The sequence below is a fragment of the Takifugu flavidus genome, chromosome 10 (genome assembly GCF_003711565.1).
Source record: "Takifugu flavidus isolate HTHZ2018 chromosome 10, ASM371156v2, whole genome shotgun sequence".
NCBI classification, from domain to species: domain Eukaryota; kingdom Metazoa; phylum Chordata; class Actinopteri; order Tetraodontiformes; family Tetraodontidae; genus Takifugu; species Takifugu flavidus.
The window spans coordinates 8,121,766-8,142,890 of NC_079529.1; the positions used below are offsets into that span (position 1 = coordinate 8,121,766).

Genomic DNA, 21,125 nt, shown 5'->3' on the forward strand with positions numbered 1-21,125 from the left:
ACAAATTATATACAGTACAAAATTAATGAACAAAAATGTTCAGAATGAAATGCAGTTACCAAACGTATAGAAAATAGAACAAACCAAAACAATATAAGCGCTTATGTTTTTCCAAACAAGCAAGCAAAACAAGTCGATCAGTTTAATTTTTTTCAAAGTATTTTCTGTATAAGAGATCAATATGGCTTTAAAAAACAATAATATTTGGTCATTGGTTTGCATATTTTGAATAGTGAATATGAAATTTGGCTATAATTATGAGAAGGTTGATTGGATACAGATTTTGTTTCTTATTTTCTCATAATCTAAATAAATTTGGAATTTAGAAACTTGTGGTTAATCAAAGTATGAGTGTAACTATGTTCCCAAAATAAGTGATATATTGTGTCATCTATTATGCCACAAAAAGAGTATGTCAATATTTGTTTTTGTACTGTTAATTCAAAGGTTGGAATATGATTTTTTTTTTTAAATGCCATGTGGGGTGGATTGCAAGCCTAAAGTGTCATCTGTTTTCTATATTTTACCTTATTGCATTTTGTGTTCTATAGTTGCTGACTAGTCAAAGTTAATCAGTACCAGTACTTGCAAGAAATGTGCGTCATCTCGCCTTTGGTCTAAGCCAGGGTGGGATCAGCAGAGGGCTTGTGTGGGGCATCCATGCTCTGACTGCCGAATGGGCGCCTGACCACAGACATAGCCTGACCGCCGTGAGTGCCTAGAAACAGAGGATGAGCTCATGGCAGTTCCCACTGCTCGCTGGGGACAGAAAAAGTGGAAGGCCCGGCTTACGCGCTTTCACATCAGTGTCCATAACAGCAGAAAAGGTGAACGAGACGTCAGGTCAGATTTGCTGCTTGTCACTTTTGACAATAAATGTCTTCAAGATTCACCATCAGATTATGATAGAAAATGGCCAAGTTGACAACACTACAGCTTTGGCCAGAGAGATGCACCAATCTGGGACATTCCCAGTGACTCTTGTAGGAATGGGGTCAGGTTGTTTTGATGGGAAAATCTATTTTTTAAACCATTTTATTCTTTCTTGTGTATGAAATCGTGTATGACCTTTCCTTTGTTGGTTTTTCTGAAGTTTGTGTGTCTGTAAAAAAAATAAAAATAAATCCCATAATTTCCTTGCAGTGTTGAGACAGTAAATATTTCAGTTAAAAACAGGGATTCAAGTCAAGGCTTTGTTGAATTTGAAAACATAGCCTTTCCTCTAGATGTTGCCAATATTCTCCCTCTAAAGCTGGTTTGTGACTGTGCATGACTTCTTCGTATGCCCAAAACCATTTAAGGCCAAATATAGATGAGCCCTAATATTTAAATAAAAACAGCTAGATCATTTTCAATCATTTTACTTTTCCACTAGGCTAGAAAGTCTTTATTGTGCATCAGAGACATCTTTTTTTTCAGCAGCTTATAAAAAGGTGCCCACATGTTGGCCATAGCCTGGCAGTCAACAGCCAATATCAGGTCCTAAATGGTCCATCTCTAATAGGTTTCACTAATACCTTGTTTTCTTGAGAACCACAATCTTGGCTTATGTCTTTGCACAATTCTTCCCTTGTTACTGGACGTTTTCTCCCATTTCTCCTGGACGCCTGATGGCAGGTAGAAATGAGTCATAAACATCCACCACTTGCCATGGCCAGTTCTTGTTTTACTGGGTGCTTCTGACACAGTCAGCTCTGGCTCTGTGGCAGCCTGTTTCAAATAAAGAAAAAGAAATACTGCTTTTACTTTAATGAAGACTTCTCTGTGGCATCTGCTTGATTTCCAGAAGCAACTCGCAGTAAAAGAAATTGCCTATTTATCTTTCAGTAAGATTGGCAAGAATGATTGGGAATTTGTCTGATCTCGATTATTTTTGATTCAGTTTAAGTAATAAAATTTCAAGACAGTTTGGCTGCGATAAATTGGCTTCAAAAAGGTTACAGAAAAATGATTTAACTTTGACTTTTTGTTTTACCACCTATGATGTATTTCTATAACTGTTTAACTGAATATAAGATGGCAACATCAGTTTAGTTCAGTGTTTTGTTTAGAATTTACTGGATAAGAATGTTGAACTTTACCCCTGATATGATACTTTCACCACGATTAAATATATGTTTAATGTTTAAAAGTACGCCCTATTTTACGAATACATTTTATTTCTTTGTTTATTAAAAAGAAAATACACTGCAAGGCTGATCGCCCAGTTTTACAGAAAAGCAAAGCAAACAATTTGTCCAGAGTTGGCAAAATGGGCAAAGGACAAATGAGATACACAATAAAATAATTGCAAGTGAACAGATCCAGACAATTTCTTTTGGGATGCTTTCTAGTAAATTAAAGGCCAGTTTGTGAATGTGGGTTTGAGAAACGCAGACTCTCTTTATACTGAAGGAAACAACAACTGCTTTCACAAATACCAGATATTTTGTGAAATGTGCTCTTGCAGAGGATCATAACGCCATGTTGGCTGCTGCCTGCTCAGTTTCAACGCTATTTTCACAGTGAGTTGTCAATCTCAATCAATCAATCAATTAATCAATCAATCAATCAATAAATCGGTCAATCAATAAATCGGTCAATCAATCGATCGATCAATCAATCAATCAATCAATCAATCAATCAATATTTATATAGCGTCTGTTACAATCAAGATTGTTGTAAGGTGCTTTACAGAATCCCAGGGCCTGGACCCCCAACAAGCAACAGTGGCAAGGAGAAACTCCCCTTTAACAGGATGAAACCTTGAGCAGGACCAGGCTCATGTAGGGGACCCTCCTGCTGATGGGGGGGCTGGGAGAGAGGGAGGGGTGGGGGGCAGGTAGAGGAGAGGATGGGCAGAGATCAGGGAAATGCATTAATTATAACAAGCTGCTGGTTTAGGAGTTGAGTGGGTCAGTGGGGTCAGAGGTCAGCAGGTCATCACACAACTATGAAGTTGATGATACCTGTGGATAGATACAGAGAGTGGGGGGAGGAGAGGAGAGGAGAGAAGAAGTCTAACCTTAAAAGTAGAGATGGAGTCAGCCTCCCGTACCTGGAAAGGGAGCTGGTCCCATAGCAGGGAGGCCTGGTAGCTAAATGCCCGCACCCAGAGGGTTCTCGGCAACATGGCACACATTCTTAATTCAGTACTCTTGCCAAATACACTGTCTGGCTCAAACTTTGTAAAACTGCAACATAATTGACATCTTATTCGCATCCTTGCTAAACTGGTCCACCAAACACACACATAACACCCTGTCAGTACTCTGTCAGTTGACAATCCAAACTCTGAATTGTCGATGCTAAATGCCAACTGCATTTGCACTTTGTGAAATTCTAGATTTGAATATAAAATTTATGTTAAGTTTGTCAGTGCATCTGTGCATAAATGTGAGCTATGCTTTAGCTTCCCGGTGGTCTGCTGATTTGGGATGTTTGTGAACTAAACCTGTCAGGGTGCTTGTCAGTCAGTATTATATACAGCTGGGCATGTGAATGAAGTAGTTTCTTTTATAGTTATTTCAAGCCTATAAAGGTGAGCTGGTATAAGAAGGCTATCCACTGCTTTGGTTTCTTTAAATGAAAGTCTACTGCTGTACCGTTACAAACAGTACCATGACTCAGCTTGTAAGTAGCTATCATCACTCAATAGAAAATTTTGCTTTGTCATTTATTTGATCATCTTAAAGGGCACAAGACTGAGGGGTTATGCATTCCATAGAAAACGTTCAGCCCACTAATTCCCCAAAAGCTTTCAAAATTAATCAAAAATCAAGGGGGGGACAACATCATCATGGGACTGGCCCCCTTGTCTTATTCTTATTCCTTTGAGAGTCATGGGGAGAGTACACAATGAACAAAGGCAAAGCCCTATATGAGCATTTGTTGGTTTGGTATCTTGGTAACGGCAGAGTACCAGTGGCAATGAGCATGGTAGAGCATCTGCTGAGCACATGTCTGTTCCACAAAATGAGGAAAGACACATGGGAGTTGATCAATATTTGATTTCCAGTGTTTTCCTTTATCATCTCTATTCCAGTCTCACTCCATTTGCTATGTTTAACTTTGCATTTCTTTGCATTTTCTTTCATTGAAAATATGACATTACAAACAGTGTGGGTGCAACCTTCCAAATTTGTGGTCAGAAAGGCTCTTACTAGTGAAGAAAAGTGAAATCCAATAACTCCAGATTATGCTGGGTAGTTATAGGCTTCCACTAGATCCATGAGGTCTAAATATTCGTCTTGCTGTGGATTTTAAATTCCACTAATAATTGCAATTTGGGGTATTTAGTGGGAGGCCTCAGAATGAAATCCCTCTTTAAATGAAAACAAAGCCAAACAAGGAAACAATAACCACAAATTTCATGAATTACAAGTCCTTTCACTTTGTACAGAGACATCCTGTTTTATTGAGTGAACTTCCACATCTGCAGAACCTTTATCGTTGATATGGTGGGTGAAAAATAATAACGATCAATGGGTGCAAAAGCAAGCATCATGGGCATCTTTGAGTAATTTCAGCGGTGTGTCACTTATACTAGTGCACTCAGCTGCTGTCTAAAGAGTATAAAGAAACAAAATACCAAATAGCTGTATAACAACATTCAGGATAAGTGGATGTGTATGTTATCCACACCCTGTGGTCCTGCAGGCAACAAACACTGATATCAAATCTTCCTTTAAATCTAATGAGAAAGAACGAAGAACTACCAAAACTAATATACTGACACAATATACTACATGTGGTAATACTCCAGTCCACAATAAGCAATCACACTAGGCTACTTAAGGTGTCATGGGAGCAATACATCCTCAGATTCATGCTGTGTGGCCGAATATTTTTCTTGGCACCCGGGTCCAGGAGAGGGGATAGCAGAGGAGCAAGAAAACATAGATGAGATGTGCTATAGTTTCCCTCACTGGGCCTCTGGCTGAGGGTATGGGCGAGGTCAAAGGTGGAAGAGAGGTAATGCACCGGAGGCCAAAAAGCACGAAACTTGTATGTACAAAGTTATTCGCTCTTCACTGAAATCAAGTTGGTGAGACAAGTCATTAGATTTCAAAGTAAGCACAGCTCATCTGGCTCCAGATCCGTTCAAACAATGTTGCTAATTGTATCTGTCTTAATTTTCCGCAAGTCACTATATGACACTGATGAAAAAGAAATCTAGATGGAAAAGGAACTATAATTCAAAACCGCAGAGAGCACCTCAACCTCTCTTCAATTTTAATTCCATAACTGTTCGCTTCAGGGATGGCCAACCCTGATTGCTTCTGTCAGAAATCAAAATACAATGCCTGTGAAGTGTTTCAGCTGGAAGAGTTCTCATATTCACACATGGACACTGAAAGGGAAAATATCTATATATGCATGCCTTATGTAGGGGCTTCCAGAGCATGGAAACTTACGTAAGCACCAGTAGTACAATTTGGGTTTTCAGATGGCTGCACTTGATCTCCAGTGTTGTGACTCTTCTGTACTAGAGAAATGCTCCAAGAAAAACACGGGGTTTGTGTCGAAAGGCCCGTTTCCAGCCTCATCCCCAAGTTCTGGACGGCTTGTTCACTGGTTGCCTTTGAGATCATGCCCTGAAAGTCGCAACAGCTGTGGAGTACTTATGGCAGGTCACTGTGAGGGCAATGGCCGTCCGTGGCACTGCAGCAGAGAGGGGATGCCCCTAAACCAAAGGACAGTGAGTGATTGTTTTAATGTGGTTTACTCGGTATTTTATGTTCCTACAAGGACTCAACCACATGAGTAAACCCAACCGATGTGTGTACTTGAAAAATTAGAAGAGGACATACAGCAATCTCAAACAATGAGCCCGACTAAAAACTCTCCTGATAGAGTGAAAATTTTCATTATTCCCTTGTACACTTACTAATCTGATATATCGGTGTGCATGCAACATTATTGCTAAATAAAATATATGTAAATACGAAGATCTGTAACTATTGTACTTCTAAATTTTTGGGGGAGATATGTACAAAGACCTGGACTGGTTCTATTATGACATAGAATCTCTAAAATGTCTCTGCAAGCAAGTTAGTGTTGAGCCCACACCAAGTGTGTAATGTGGTAACAGTGAAGTATAAAAGCAAGCGTGCAGGGAAAGAATGAGATTCACAGAGGCTGCTGGGGAAATGAGGATAAACGGGGGATGTGCTTGGAAAGCACATTTCATGTTTGTCAGGGAAATTCATTTTAGGCTACATGACTGTCTGCCCTAACCAATAGTTACAGAATTATCTAAAATTGAAAATTAAGCACAGGAAAAATATAATCTGGATGCCTGTTGAAACCCATAATGCTGAGCAGTGCAACTGGCAAGTTAATGTTGACATTTTTCAAAAGAATTTTTTTTTCTTTTTTTTCAATTTGAGTTTTTTAATAAAAGTCAACTGATTTAATTTGAATGCAAACGGTATAAAAGTATATATATATATGTGTGTGTGTGTGTATACAGTATATATACACACAAACATATATATATCTACACACCAACCGGTTATGACGAAAGGATGACGTAAGCAAGTGTATGTTGTCAGACTGTAGGGAAAAGATGGCGTCAGTGTCAGATATGTACGACGTGAGTTGGGAAGGTAAGCTAAAACAAAGAAAGGCACAAGACATTCACAATGAATCCGAACTGCAATAGTTTTAGGCTCTCGTTAGAAATATGTCCGCAGTAAGCAGACATATTCAGTGTCACTGTCACTCTTGTAGAGTACCAACGTTAGCATGCACAGAGTCAGCTAACGCTAATTTACACGAATAGTTTGAATCATGATTATGAAAATACATTCACACCTATGTTCGGTGTTTGCATTTGTGATTTCGGTGGTGCTAAAGTGCCGCTTCTTGGGGGAAAAAAGCGATTTTTGCCCAGTTCCACGGATAGTAATGCCTGTAGCATGTTCGCCCATAACGACCATGGCTTTAGCATTAGCATTAGCTGTAGCTGCGTCACAGTGCAAAAGACATGTCTCTCACCGCACATTGCACAATAATCACAGTGTTATTAACAGTGTCTTTGCAGTTTTTGAACAGGCGCAGATCACGGCCATAGACTAAATAATATAAACGTGTCTGTTTATAGAGATGAGGGACAAGCTGCGCAAATGGAGAGAAGATAACTGCAGAAACAGTGAACAGATTGTGGATGTTGGCGAGGAGCTTATCAGTGAACATGCTTCCAAACTGGGGGATGACAGTAAGTTCGTAATGACTCTTTCGTGTTTCTTTTGTAATTTTGTATACTTAAAATTTTGTACGGCACAATTTTTAATACATTTTATCTGCCTTTGGTACAGTATCTCCACTTCATCCATTAATAATACCAGTGAAACAGCAATAATTAAATGAAAGTTAACACAAGTGATCTATTTTGTTTTATGTTAACATATATTTACTAATTCTATTTATGCCGTGATATCAATTCTGAATTATTGACATGAAGGACTGTAGTGGGATGTTTTCTATCCTGGTGGTTGTCTGTTAAGTTAAAAACAAACAAACCATCTATCCCTAGCTGTTTTAAGATAGCATATTTAGTTAATTCTTGAGTAATTATCAAAGATGTACAAACGATGAATGATCTGGAACAGTCTAAGCTGTGTTGGTGTTTCTAGTTATAAAGGTATGGCATACCGTACCTATTAGAAGTTCTGATCTTAATTATGATACATAGATATAAAAGAAGCACATAAACAACACAGTTGTCATAACTTAATTTTAGTACGACTTAAAGAAAGACAATTGTCATGACCAGGATTGAAATTATTAAATTAAGATAAACTGGAGAGATTTCTTAAAAGCTATCCTTATATGATGTACTTTTCTCTTTTTTAATAGGCAGGGTTGTGGTAGGGCTGAATTGAAATATGAATATATATATATATATAATTTTTTTTTTGGAAACCCTCTTTATAAATGAAATGAGACTAGATAATGTTGGTATATTCAAGCCTATAGGGTCTTGTTTCAGTTTGTACATTATAAATAGGTGGAAGTTTCAGTGATTGACAAAACCTTGAGGCTTTGCTTAAATATGTCTCATATTCACTCAAAACCATCTTGTATTGCTTTTGTATAATGCATTAAATAGTTTATAGCTATAAACACAGCTCTATACACATAGCTATAAATAATGGATGAGTTTCCTGTCATTTAACCAAGAGATCTACAATAATCTTCAAAATTAACCTTTTCTGTCTTGATGATGCCAGTCGTGTGGAAGGAAGACATGTGATAATGAGAAGAATGATTTGTAACTAGAAGCACTCAGGGAGTTCGAATCTCAGCCAGCAGATATAAGAAATTCCTACCTTCACCCTTTTCTCTGGATATTTGCCACCATGTAATTGGGTCTTATTACCAACGTTTGTGAAGTCCTTCCATTTATTCTGTTTAAATAGCTGAACCTAAAGTTAGTAAAAAGGTGTACAAGGATCTAATTTGGTACTCAAAAGGCAGCTTTTAATGATATTGATACATTCCATGGAAAAATATTTTCCCAAGTACAAATTTCAGTTTGTTATTTCATGTAACAGCACAGTGGAATGGAAAGGGTGTTAACACTGCTCCTATGTCTCTTTTGCCCAGTCTGGATTATCTATGAGCAGGTGATGATCGCTGCTCTGGACTGCAGTCGAGATGACTTGGCTCTTGTAAGTTCTTACCTTTCCTCACGCATCCTTCTCAGCCTAGAGTCTCTCCAACTTTACAGAACCTTCTGGCAAATGTGAATGTGACATTGGAAAAACTATTTGTTAAAAGAGACGGAATTGGAGGACACAACAAATTGGTAAAAACATGCTTCAGTTATGTTGCTTAACCTTGGAGCAACGATTCCTCACCTCCTCCTTAGTTCTGACAATGAGTCATTTTGTTTCCACTCAAGATTATATAGAAGTAGACATGGTGGAATAAGTGGTTACAATATTATAGTGTCATCAAATGTTCTGAGATGCATTCATGGGTAAAGCAGACAACACAGGGTGGATTTTATGCATGTTCAAAAAGAGAATTTATCCGCATCAAACTAACACTAAATGGTGTCTGTCTCTGCATTCATCGTTGCAGACGTGTTTACATGAGTTGGAGAAGCAGTTTTCAGATAGCCACAGAGTGAAGCGGTTATCAGGCATGAGACTGGAAGCCTTGGAAAGGTAAGTATCGAAGCCACAGTGGAGGCAAAGACAGCACAGCCTCAATGTTGCTATCATACACTATATATAATTTGGGTAGCTAGAAGACAAGAACGTGATAGAGATACAATTGGATATAATGATCTGGGTGTGTGTAAGTGTGTGGGATCCAATGTGTTTATGTTGGCTCACCCATTATTCCTTTGGATAAGGGAAGAGAGAAAAGGTTTAGTGCTAGCTACTTTTGAGTTTGCATTCCCAAGAAGGAAGTGGTCAGTTCCTGCTGTTATTCTGGGGGTCCCTCAGGTCTGTTTTTGTGTTGATTTTGTATTTTACGACTCCTCATCTTGTAATATTTTTCTCTTTGGCACCATGTGTTGGTTTCAACTCTAAACCATGTAAATTGATACATCACCATAATTTTAGTTTTTATTTTTAACTCTGCCCAGTTGGCTGGAAAGACAAACCGGAATTATTTGAGCTCCAATTAAGGGCAAATCAGTCTGTTTTCTATCTCCCTCACATTCCCCTACCAGGATCACCACTGCTGGTTTATCGGTTGTGTCAGAGTTTATGTGATAATTGAGAGTGATTGCTTCAGCGCTGTCAGATTAAATAAACAGCATGCTGGGATCTAATTGGCAGCAGACAGAGCTGCACTTGAATGACACAGATTTAAACAGCTAAGGCCTTCCCTTAAAACACACACACACACACACACACACTAAATAATGCAAAACAAAGTGACACATGATTGCCTGCCTGGTGCCAGCTAAAGTGTGGCTGATTAATAAAGTGAATGTGAGTCAAGCAGCAGTTCTGGAATTAGGGCTGTTCTCTGCTAATGGGAACCAGAGTCGCTTCTGTCTTTTGCGAACTGGGTGGGACAATTTCATGAATACTTTGTTTTGGCTGCTAAAAATTCAGTGTTGTCCCACAAAAAAGTTACTCTTCAGTGAATTAGATAAGAATGCTTCTTGTGATGATTCATAGCTTATAGACTTTACTTGTAAACAGAGTGGTTTCTACTCAAGGCTAAACTAAATACAAACTCTGTTTTTTGGCTCTTGAGATCACCATGTGTTAGGAAACAATCTACTTGATTTGCCCAACATCACGCAACTTTAAGTCAATTTTTTCCCCCTTTTTCTTAAGGTATGACGAGGCCAACAAGGACTACGATGCCATACTCCAGGATGACCCTACTAATACCGTAAGGCTGAGAAATGGGGAAAGAGAAGGGAAAATCCCTCTGCTTAGAATTCTACTGTGCCTTACTTTGTGGTCTCAGCTTTTTGGAAGACCTTAAATCCGCTGAGGCATTTTGGTCTTAGCAGTGTGAGTTTGCTAATTTAAACACCCCATGTCTGTGGCCTTCCTGACCTCAACCACAGTGCCGATCAGCCTATCTACCGCATGGAAGAAAAGTGTTTATGGAAGCGAGGCTGGGTGTGGATGGGGGTGATTCATGTTTTTAGTCACCGGCAGACATTTTTTGATGAAACTAAAGCATCAATAAAGGTCTGTTCATTGAAGATGGTAAGTTACTCAAATTTTCTGCCATCTATCAAACTCAGATGCAAATCCCACTGTGTGCAGCATAGTAATATACTATAATCCTTAAACCCTTGCACTGGAACTTTATTTCTTGCTATTTTCCAAGCTTACCATTCAGGACTATAAAGTGATGCAGAAATATGTTTGGATGGTTTTCCCAGTCCTAAAACCCCAATACATACCACAGTGTATTGTTCTTTTTCTCCTCACCTTGAATCAGATCTCCAGTTTGGGCCATTTATGGTCGAATGGTTTTGCTTTGAATGGTTTTAATTGTCAGAATGTCTAAAAAACTAAGTTAATTCATATGAGGCTCCAGGAAACATTTTCAAGTTGTTTTTGGGTTGCTGGTGAAATATACAGCAAATGCTTTGCATTTAGCCACTGTTTAGACAGTGGGTGTCAATTTCACTCAGTCCCCAGAGCACCTCCTTGACATGGCACAGTGTCTTTGGATTCCAGGGACATCCCCAGAAAGGGAACGGTCAATTTCCTGGTGTCTTTGTGCTGAATCCTACCACCCAAGTGAGCACAGCCTGTCAGTCAAACCTGAGGGTAGAAATGGAACATCAGACAAATCTCTTCCCATGTCCCTTGGATGTTAACCTAATCTTTCTTCCCACAGTCATGATTCGGTTATAGCGGCAGAGGAGAGAACAATGGATGTAATCACCTGTCTTGAATTGAGGAAGCTCACTCCTTAAATGTTTGCTCACATGCTCTTGGAAATTAGAAGGGGAAAGGACTGGAGAAATACGGAAAATTGGCATACATAAAGACGACTTGTGTCGTCCCAGCATGCAAAGTAGAGATTGGAAACTGAGCTGTTGTAATAACAGGCTGTGGAATAGATGTGGTTCCCATTAACCAAAATTGTTGAATCAACAAAAAAATACCCAGATTTTTTTTGAAAATTCTTTTTTGTGCCGTAGCTGAATCTAAACATGTTGCACTTCCATTGCGTCCTGTGTTCCAATACCTACAGCAATGATATGGCATAATTCTTATCTGAATTTATAAATGTAGATGACAATAAAAAAAACCCACATGCCTAATGAAAATAAGACAAGTTCACCACATAGATAACCGAGGTTCACCAACAGTCATTTATGGGGATCAAGCATTTTAAAATGTAAAGCTACAAGGTAGACACAACTCATTAAAACACTATATAATGCAATTTAAATTAATTAAAAGTTGTTGAATGGAAATGAATTTGATTTGGAATGGATGCACACAGAAACTATATTCCTCCTTATTCCTTGTTTTAATCCATGTTAGTGCCACTTGTGCCACACTTACTGGATGTTTATTATAATAAGAGATGTCTCCAGTTGGAAACAGTAGTAATTTACATCATGAAGCTTTTTTTTCCTCTGTGGTTAGTGTGCTTATTAAAAAAATAGACAAAAAGAATCAAAGAAACAGTTTTATCAACTGTGAGAGAAAGGAGGACGGAGAAGATTAGCTTGAAATTGTTCCTTTTTAATAAAGTGCTCTGACTCCACGGCTACCAACTTCCATATGTTCCTTTGAACCCCAAGTGACTCTTCAATGTGGGAAGTCTGACAAAAAGCTACAGCCAATGACACTGTCATGCTTGTTTAATTGTTATCTATTGAATGAGGAAAGATCATATGTTAGTAATTTACTGTGAACTTGAATATACATTCCCCAATTCTGACATAGGATCAAATTTAGGGAAAATACACTGAAAGTTTTTAGTGTGTGTTATATCTTTTCTGTCTCCAGCTGTTGGAATTTCTTTTCTTTTTTTTAATGGAGTGTCTTAAATTTAAGATACACTCAATCTAGGTGTTAGTACATAAATAAATTGGGCTTCATCTGTAGCTTTTTAATCGTAGAGTTGCAGAGGATTTTTGCATCTGACCAAAAAGGAGGAGGGTCAGTTAGAGCATATCATTTGCAAAAAAAAATGCAAGCAGGATAAATCCTTCCTGAATCAAATTGATGAGTCTGATCCATCCTAAGGCTTCTTTGTCCAAATGGAGCGGAAGGCTATTTTCAGCTGATGCAGGAAGTTGGGTTGGTGCAAGATTCAACGCATGCCATGTTGAAAAGAAGATGGGCTTGGGGTTTGGGGTAGTGCCCTATTTTCTCCACTTGGTTAATGGATGACTCACCACTTTATCTCAACCTCTGGGCTCTTTCCAGCTCCAAAACATTGACTCATAATGTGTAGCCATCTTGTTTCAGATACTGTAGCCAATTATATGTTTTAATTGAAGTTATGTAAACAGTAATCTTGACTGATCAAACTTGTCTAGTACACCTTCAGAGTTATTAGTGTTTTGAAAATGCAACAGGAAGCACCATTCTAGATAAATGAAACACATGAATGTGCACAATGTCAGAACAAAAACATCCTTGCTATTTGAGAAAATTAGTTTGTGATCATTTTTTCTGTTGTCCACAGGCAGCCAGAAAGCGGAAGATTTCCATCCTAAAGGCCCAGGGAAAGAGTACTGAAGCAATCCGGGAGCTCAACGAGTATCTGGAGCAGTGAGTGTTGTCTCCTGTGCCATTTATTTTGAATTTGTTTACATCTTAATTCACTATGTTGCAGGCTTATATTTAGAAATTGGATTTTATGTCTGTGCTTACAGGTTTGTTGGGGACCAGGAAGCATGGCACGAGTTGTCAGAGCTTTACATCAATGAACATGAGTAAATAACTTTTTTATTTCTAACTTTTCTTTTATACATCATTATTTGTTGCAAAAGGTTTTAAGTTAAACAAAAGCCATCAAATGACCAATTGTAGCCATAAGTTCTAAGTTCAGTTGCTTGGGTTTCTTCACATTGTAGTGATGGCTTGATTTCTGGGAAGTTGGCCAATAGTGACAATTGATGAGGGAGACGTCAATCTCATAGATCCAAAAAACCGCAATGTTGGTAACATAAGTCTTGTCCAATAGGATTTCGGATTTAAGCCGCTTCTTCTCATGAGATCTGACGGATCCAACTGTTTTTCGCTGCTATTATAGTTACCATGAAAAATTGTCAGGCTGACTAAGTAGGGACAAGAAAAAAATGTTTCTGTCACCTTTTTCATTGTTTTATTAATTTCTATGAAGTTGATATTAAAGTGAATTTAAATGCAGATAAGTGTGAGCACACTGACTCTGAAGTTACTGGTTGCTCTGGTATGGTGGCGGTGGAGACAGGAATGTGTGGCTTGATGAGAAGGCTACTTATTGGATGTTTGTTGCTTTTGTCTGGGAGGCTTTATTGCTGTAGTAGCAAGAAGAAATCCAGGGGTGAGCGGATTATCTCCCAGCTTATCCCAACACTTCCAATATTACACCATTCTCTCCCACAGCCCCTTATCTTCAGGCGTGTCAATTTCTTTTCTTTGTAGTCCTTTTATTTTTGGTTACAAACGCCATGTTTCCCCTCCTCCTCTTCCGGATAACCCAGCATTATCACCTCTTTTCCACTGGAATAGAACATGTCAGAGAAGGAATGAGCGACAGCACATTTGCTGTGAAATTCCCAGGAGAAGGTGGTGGCACTTTCTTTCCCAATGCCTATAGAAAGCATCAGGGAACTGAATTAACTCTGCTTTGTTCACAGCTCAAAACCCTGGGAGCAAACTATATGCAAAGAGCCATTAAAGTGACTATAGGCATTATCAGCATATAAACAGTGACCCAGCGGAATTATTTTTGCTGCGTCACCATTAAAGAGTACTTGTGCCCACTAAAGGTAGATGATGGTTTAGAGAAAGAGGTAGTTTTCTGGCTATGATACAAGATTCTGGTAGATGTCTTGTGAAGCAAGCCACAACTACTGCATGAGCACATCTGAAAGACTTTATGCAGAGGAAGTAGTAATTGTAAGCAGCCCCCAACTCTGAGCCCTCTGATCTCCCCCTCAACTCAACCCCTTCCCTCTGTTTATTTTTTTCTGTGTCCCCAACTTCCTTGCTCTCCAGCGTTGATCGTGTTTTAGCTGTGTACCACAGTACACAGACTAGTTCAATATATATACTCAATATGGCACTGTTCAAAAATTGAGAGCGGGGCCACCAAGAATACTGTTAATGTTTTTTTTAAGTGTTGCACAGATGTGCGTTTGCACTCAAATGTTTTATCGTTTCTTGTTTTATCCCTGGCACTTGAAAGGAAAATCTGTGTATTAGAAATGGAGTGGCTGTGGATTAGTTTGAGGTCAACAGCTCAGCAGTCTGCTGCTGAGAAGTGATCTCATCTGAGTATAGGCACAGTGCGCCAGCGCTTACTGTATTGCTGACCTCAGGAAGGTAGTTAACTGCACATTAAAGGCTGAAAACACAGACACAGACAGATGTGATTGATCCTCTGTGTCCCCAAAGGGAGAAGATTCACCTCGCAGCAATTCTTACCTTTACAAGTTGTCTGGACTGAGGATCCTAACTGTAATTCTGTAAATAAATCAGCCATTTTGGAAGTACTGCAAAAAACCAGTTCTATGTCCTAAATACAGGAAAACTGCTCTTTGAGCAGTGTTCAAATTTATGGAGTATAGATGATGAGGTGCATGTAGTACACACCTGTATCGGTCAGTTAACCTTTCTTTGTCATTTCTATAGTTATGGGAAAGCTGCCTTTTGTCTGGAGGAGCTCATGATGACCAATCCTCACAATCACTTGTACTGTGAGCAATATGCAGAGGTAAGAGCACCTGGATTTTTACAATCAAACATGGATGCGGATGGTGGAATGAATTATTGCTCTTTTTGAAAGGGCAGTCTCCTCCTGTGTCCCAGAGACACGTCAGTAGGAAAGGCTCATACAAAGAGGTGTTTACGCTGGGCTGTCTTGTGCTGTTTGTTCAGATGCCACGATGTCATTGCCAAACTGACCTGTAGCACAGCTTTACTGATCATCTTTATCGTCCCCCCACACAGGTGAAGTACACCCAGGGAGGGTTGGAAAACCTGGAGCTTGCCAGAAAATATTTCGCTCAGGCCTTAAGGCTGAACAATCGAAACATGAGGGCATTATTTGGTCTATATATGGTAAGTGCTGCTAGAAAGGAAGCGAGAAGGAGGGAGAAAATGTGAAGCCAAAAACAGTTGAACCACTTTTGAAACTGTGGTTTGTCAAGGCTTCAGCTCGCCACTGAATATGTCAAACAAGACTGCACTTGTGTGAGTGGGGAAGGGGCTCCCAGACAGGTCAGTTCATTGCTGACTCAGATGGTGAACTCCAGAATTGGAAAGTTTTCCCCTCAAGAGCTCTTTATTTTAGTAATAATACCCCTCTGCTGAGACTATCTGGTGTTTATGACTTGCATAAATAATGTGGGGGGAAAGCACCAGAGCAAAAAGTGTTTTGCATCCGGCAAATTATCCAATCAGGTGCCAGTTTGGTCCAAGTCCTTTCACATTCTCCTGCATATTTATTTAAATAGGATGTTGTCTGCTAGTGCCAATGCATCATATGTATCTTAGACTTGACAGAAAAATACAAACAGAAGTCCAGGGAGAAAAATTTGGATAGGAATTAGGTCCAACACAGAGACCTGCAGTGATGCAGTGGGAGTCATAGCTGTTAATATTCATACCTAAATATTCTCCAAAGTGTAGTCAAAGAAACAGTGACTTGACCAAACACAGGCATTCCCCCTGGCTACTACTCACTTTTATCTGGAGACGGAGCAGATCCTCGATGGCTACAGTATTAGACCTGTTCGACCCACCCCTATAGCTACCTAGGTGGGAGTTTTGTTCAGTACCACTGACCGACAGATCTGTAATAGACCTTTGTTTTGCAGACCTCTAAATTTTGACAGGTGTTTGAGGTTAAGTGAAAGAACAGGAAACTTTCACCATCTGATACTGCCTGAATCAGCTCAGAGAACCTGGGGAGCACTGGCCACACTTGGGTTGTTACTGACACCACTTGCACGGGGATTCCCCTTTATAATGTTGTTTGGGGGATAACTTCTTTTTATACCTCTGTATGTATAACATCGAAAATTCACAAGCCAAACAGTTGGTGTAAAAATATATATCCAGGATGATTTGTCATCCAGTTTCAGCAGCCTAGTAGGGAAGCCTTTGAACTGCTGTCAGAGTCAGCGCTCTGGGGTTTTCTGTGTGGAGATGATGGCAGGAACATGGGAAAAACATGGGATTTGTGGTTGGAACATGTGCTGTCAAGGAAGGCAGTAACCTTGCTTCACACACTGCTCCTCTCTCTTTTTGCCAGTTTTTTTTTCCACATACAAGTTTCTTTAATAGCAGGTAATCAAAATGGGTCAATTTATGTCTGATGCCCAATTTTACAGTTGCACCTTTTACGACTTTTCCGCTCCACTTTGACATCCTTCCCTTCTTTGCTGCTTCTCCCTTTCTGACTAGTCTGCAAGCCACATTGCTGCCAGTCCAAAAGTTAGTGCCAAGGTGAAAAAAGACAATATGAAGTATGCTGCTTGGGCTGCCTCACAAATAAACCGAGCCTACAAGGTAAGCGGTCTCTGTCTCTATGCAGCTCTTGTATTTTATGTATGGTTTTTGCTGCTGATATGTCATCCTCTTGGAAAAACATTGAAACCATTTCTCCCTTGCAATGCAGACCTTGTTTGTTGTTTAGCTGGCATCAGCAGTCGAAAAATGTAATAAGTGTTTCCTCTCAGCATGTGTGTGTGCTGGTCCTGTTGAAAAGTAGCCTCCCTGCTGAGCCTTTAAAGACCTCATCCCACTACACTTGGAGACACTGTGCACACAAACATTTGTGAGATCTGGGGGGGAAAAATCTTCATTTACAATCACTAATCACTAATAAATGCTGCTTTAAAGTAAAATAAACTGGCCCAACATTGAAAAGGAGCCATCCGTTTTGACACTCAAAATAAGTGCTCTGATGTCAATATGTGGATAAAGATTTTAAAGAAAATAATTTTCATTTCAGTGAATATTTCTTATGTCGACTCCACACGAACTTCACTTTTATTAGCATCTTTTTTTCTAAAAAACTTTGATCTCAGCAGGGAGCAAAGCAGGTATTTGAAGCCATTAACCTTCAACCATAAATCAGAGGCTGCAATAACTGAAGATGCATGATATACTGGGGAAAAATGTTATTTGATTTACAGAGCATGACCAAATATTTCAAGAACATAAATTAGGCAACTAAAACAGTAAACTGATTGGACACTTGGAGTGAAATGTGAGGTAAATGCAGCTCCTTGAACTTTCACAGAAACTAGTCTAATGGCACTAAGAACTTAGTAATTTCTCGAACATTTATATCTTAGATGTAGATGTCAGGATTTAAGCACACCAAGCTTAGAAACAGACCTGTAATAGCAGAATTTTAAGGACCTCATCTGAAACTGAAACTAAATTGTAGCATAAGAAGTGGTGCAGCATATGGTTTTGCTGCTTAAATATTTTCTTAATTGCCAAGCAGTAGGACGCAGACAGGGAAGACACGTGTGTTTGGCCATGTTGGCCGCAATGAGTCTAATGTTATCAGATATCTACTTGCTACCAAAACACTTGATAGCAAGATTAGTTTAACTAGGAGGTCAAATTGTAGATTTCAGTCTGCATTAATTGTATTACATCGATTTCACAACACTTTTAAATGAATTAATTCCACAGTAGTAAATTCAGTGGCGTTGAACCTGAATGTAAAACAAAAGCTTAAGTTGTGTGGTTTTGACCCTGTGACGCCTTAATAAGACACCTCGGTCAATGTCACCTTTGTCTGACATGGAACATGACGTGAGCTTGACCCCAGCTCCATGCTCTCTGTACAACCCCCTGTATTTGTTGAAGTTGCCTAGTAATAGTGGCCTTAACTTGACAGTGAGCATGTTTGACAGTCTGGCATAATGTGCACGTTCAATAGCCGATGTTTTTGTGGTTGCCGTTTAAGATGAGTTCAATATAAGGGTGTAAGGTTGCCCTCTGTACTTCTTTTTCCCCAGTCTGCCCCCACCTCTAGTTAAAATGACTTCTGTGATTTTTTAATAGGGAGTGGTGGTGTGGGCCTCTGTCAGGACAGCTGCAGGCTGCTGAGAGTTTGTGCTTGCTGATTGATGGCCTCTTTAAAGTGCTGCCCATGTCACTCGTCTACTTTTATTAGGCCCCAGTACCTGGTGATTGTCATACTTGTGTGAGAGAAAAAGGTGGGCAGGTGAGTGCAAGCGGGAGCAGATGTCAAACAGAGGTCACAACTGAGCGGGCCCCATTTAAAAAGAAAAATCATTATTTTGGTTGTTAAGCATGCATGAGGTCTGGAAATGTCTGCCTTGTAGGTGCAACACACACGGAAGCAGCACTATGTGGTCTAATCTGCAGCCCATTGTTGCTAAAGAGATTCTATGATGATGTCCTCTGTCACACATCACAGCCTCCCGCTACGTCACGACTCTATTATAAGATGCTCTAAATAGAGGCAGAGTTGTCTGGTCTGTTCTGACTGTTGTAGAACAGGGCAGGAGTTAATGTGGTGGTCTCACCTCAGGGTGAGGAGATAATTGACTACCGGGCCCAGGGTAATGGCGCATTAGGCAGCAGAGCAATGAAATGCACTGATCATTATAGCTACTTCACCACACACATGCACGGAAGGTAGGGGAATGAGTCATATACCCATTTGCCAGTTACACAGCCATTTACACACCTTTGCCAGCAATCCTGTGTAACTTCTACCGGAGAAGCAGCACAGGCAATGTTTTAGTTCTTAGAAGTTCCAGAAAGGCTATTAGATGCTTGAGAATTCTGGATTATGTGTCTTATTTATAATATGGATGAAGTAATTGTACTGACCTTTTCTGTTTCGTGCACCCCAGCCCAAGGCGGAAGGAAGTTGTCTTTGTACTATTTTTTGAGGGAATGCCCTGTCTGTTGCTAACTTTAATTTTCTTAAAATAACTTTTGATAAGTATACGCATGATTAATCCTACATGAGCTTGTAGCTTATAATTTGCTGCATTTCCCATGAAAGCCTCTGGACAAAGTTCAGAAATTAGAGTCAAGTGTTGTGTACTTGTGTACCAGAGGCCATGGAAATGGACTAATCGTGTGGGCATCCTGTCTGATTGTCCAACGCCTCACAGCAATCTAAAATGTCCCTTATGAAACAGCCAAAAATATTATCTGACTCATTTTGTTTCTCTTTCTAAAACCTGCCAGTTTTAAGGGCTCCTCTTTCACGTTGGTGGTGAGATCTGGTGAGCTGATGTTCTCTTTACTCTGCTTACACCTGTCATCGCCCTCTCTTCCTATTCTCATGCAGCTGGCTGGTCGTGGGAACAAGGACAACAAATGTTCCGTCAAGGCAGTGGAAGAGATGCTGGAGTCCATGCAGATCACCATGTCGTGATGTTCTCATCGAGATCTTGCCATCGATCCTTCTGCTTCAGCGTGTCCATGTGCTGCAACATGGTAGCTCAGTAGGGCTGCTGATGAACCCAGATGTCTTTTGATTTCACCATAACTCAAGTTTTAGTTAGATTTTTGGTCAAAATTTACATGAAAATAATACTTTTTATAATAAAGATAAAGTGTCCAGATTTTTCCACTCGTTTGGTCACCACAAATAGGAATTTGTCCAACCTCTTTAAGTAAGTTCGACCCATTAACCCAGACTGATTCGTGTGTGTGCTGTGTCTACATCAAGACCTGGAGAGATAAGGAGCTGTACAGAAAATGCTATTTATTAAGACACAGCGGAGAGTCCACTCACTGGAATAGTAGCTACTCCATATTATAAATTAAACATCTGTCTTTTTTGTGTAATGCATTACAATGTCTTAATAAAAAATAACCAATTTTAAAACAGATTTTCTTACAGCTTTAATTCATACAACAGGATCTCAGAAGCAGAGGCCCAGCATCGAATATCCCCACTTTAAAGCAAAGTTCGGCTGTTGGAAAAGTTTGTCTGATTTTATGATATTAAAAACTGTCACATGAAGAAGGAACCAACATCATATTTTGTGGGTCTGAATTTCAGTTTCCAACCATAATGGAGGAGAAGGCTTTTTAATAAACCTGCAGCCTGCTAACTCCTCAGCTTCCCCATCGAGGTGCTTTCACTCACCATCTACACAGTCTCTATGAGGCAGAAAAATGTTTCATTTCCACTCATAACGTCCCTCAATTTAGCTCCGTTTGCAGCTGAACTTGTCGGGAACCTCAACGATCGCGAGTTGAGCAAAGGGGAAAATATTCATATTGTGGGAACTTTGATGACAGGTGGGGAAGAGACATCTCTGAGCCGTGCAAGGCTGCTTTCCTCTGCTGCAAAGGATTAGTTGTCGCTCACCCATGTAGGGTCAGCTGTTACTTTCATTTCTTTCCGTCACAGCAGTTGATAAATATTTTCACTTCTGTCCCGATGGACTTTATGGTCTTTTTGGATGCCTTTTTAAATTGAGAGGTCATCAACTCAGAGTCCTGGGTGCTGAA

At 39.7% G+C, this 21,125-nt stretch overlaps 1 protein-coding gene across 2 annotated transcripts; it reads left to right on the forward strand.

Annotated features, from left to right (window-relative positions):
• Positions 1-6,486: 6,486 nt before the first annotated feature.
• emc2 (ER membrane protein complex subunit 2) lies at positions 6,487-20,497 on the forward strand. Of its 2 annotated transcripts, XM_057045197.1 has the most exons (12): positions 6,536-6,590; positions 7,088-7,201; positions 8,593-8,657; positions 9,073-9,158; positions 10,293-10,350; positions 13,132-13,217; positions 13,322-13,381; positions 15,288-15,369; positions 15,606-15,716; positions 17,064-17,168; positions 17,278-17,317; positions 19,951-20,497. In XM_057045197.1, exons 1-11 carry the CDS (start codon positions 6,551-6,553, stop codon positions 17,293-17,295), a joined length of 825 nt encoding a protein of 274 aa, XP_056901177.1. In that variant the 5' UTR covers positions 6,536-6,550; the 3' UTR covers positions 17,296-17,317; positions 19,951-20,497. The 2 variants fall into 2 exon arrangements, with proteins under 2 accessions (XP_056901176.1, XP_056901177.1); XM_057045196.1 differs by lacking the exon at positions 17,278-17,317 and having other exon boundaries at positions 6,487-6,590.
• Positions 20,498-21,125: the final 628 nt, after the last annotated feature.

Coding starts and splice junctions, on each gene's coding strand:
- emc2 (XM_057045196.1), top strand. CDS start 6,527: ATGTTGTCAGACTGTAGGGAAAAGATGGCGTCAGTGTCAGATATGTAC. Junction 8,658..9,072: donor GTCGAGATGACTTGGCTCTT/GTAAGTTCTTAC, acceptor TCATCGTTGCAG/ACGTGTTTACATGAGTTGGA. Junction 13,218..13,321: donor CTCAACGAGTATCTGGAGCA/GTGAGTGTTGTC, acceptor CTGTGCTTACAG/GTTTGTTGGGGACCAGGAAG.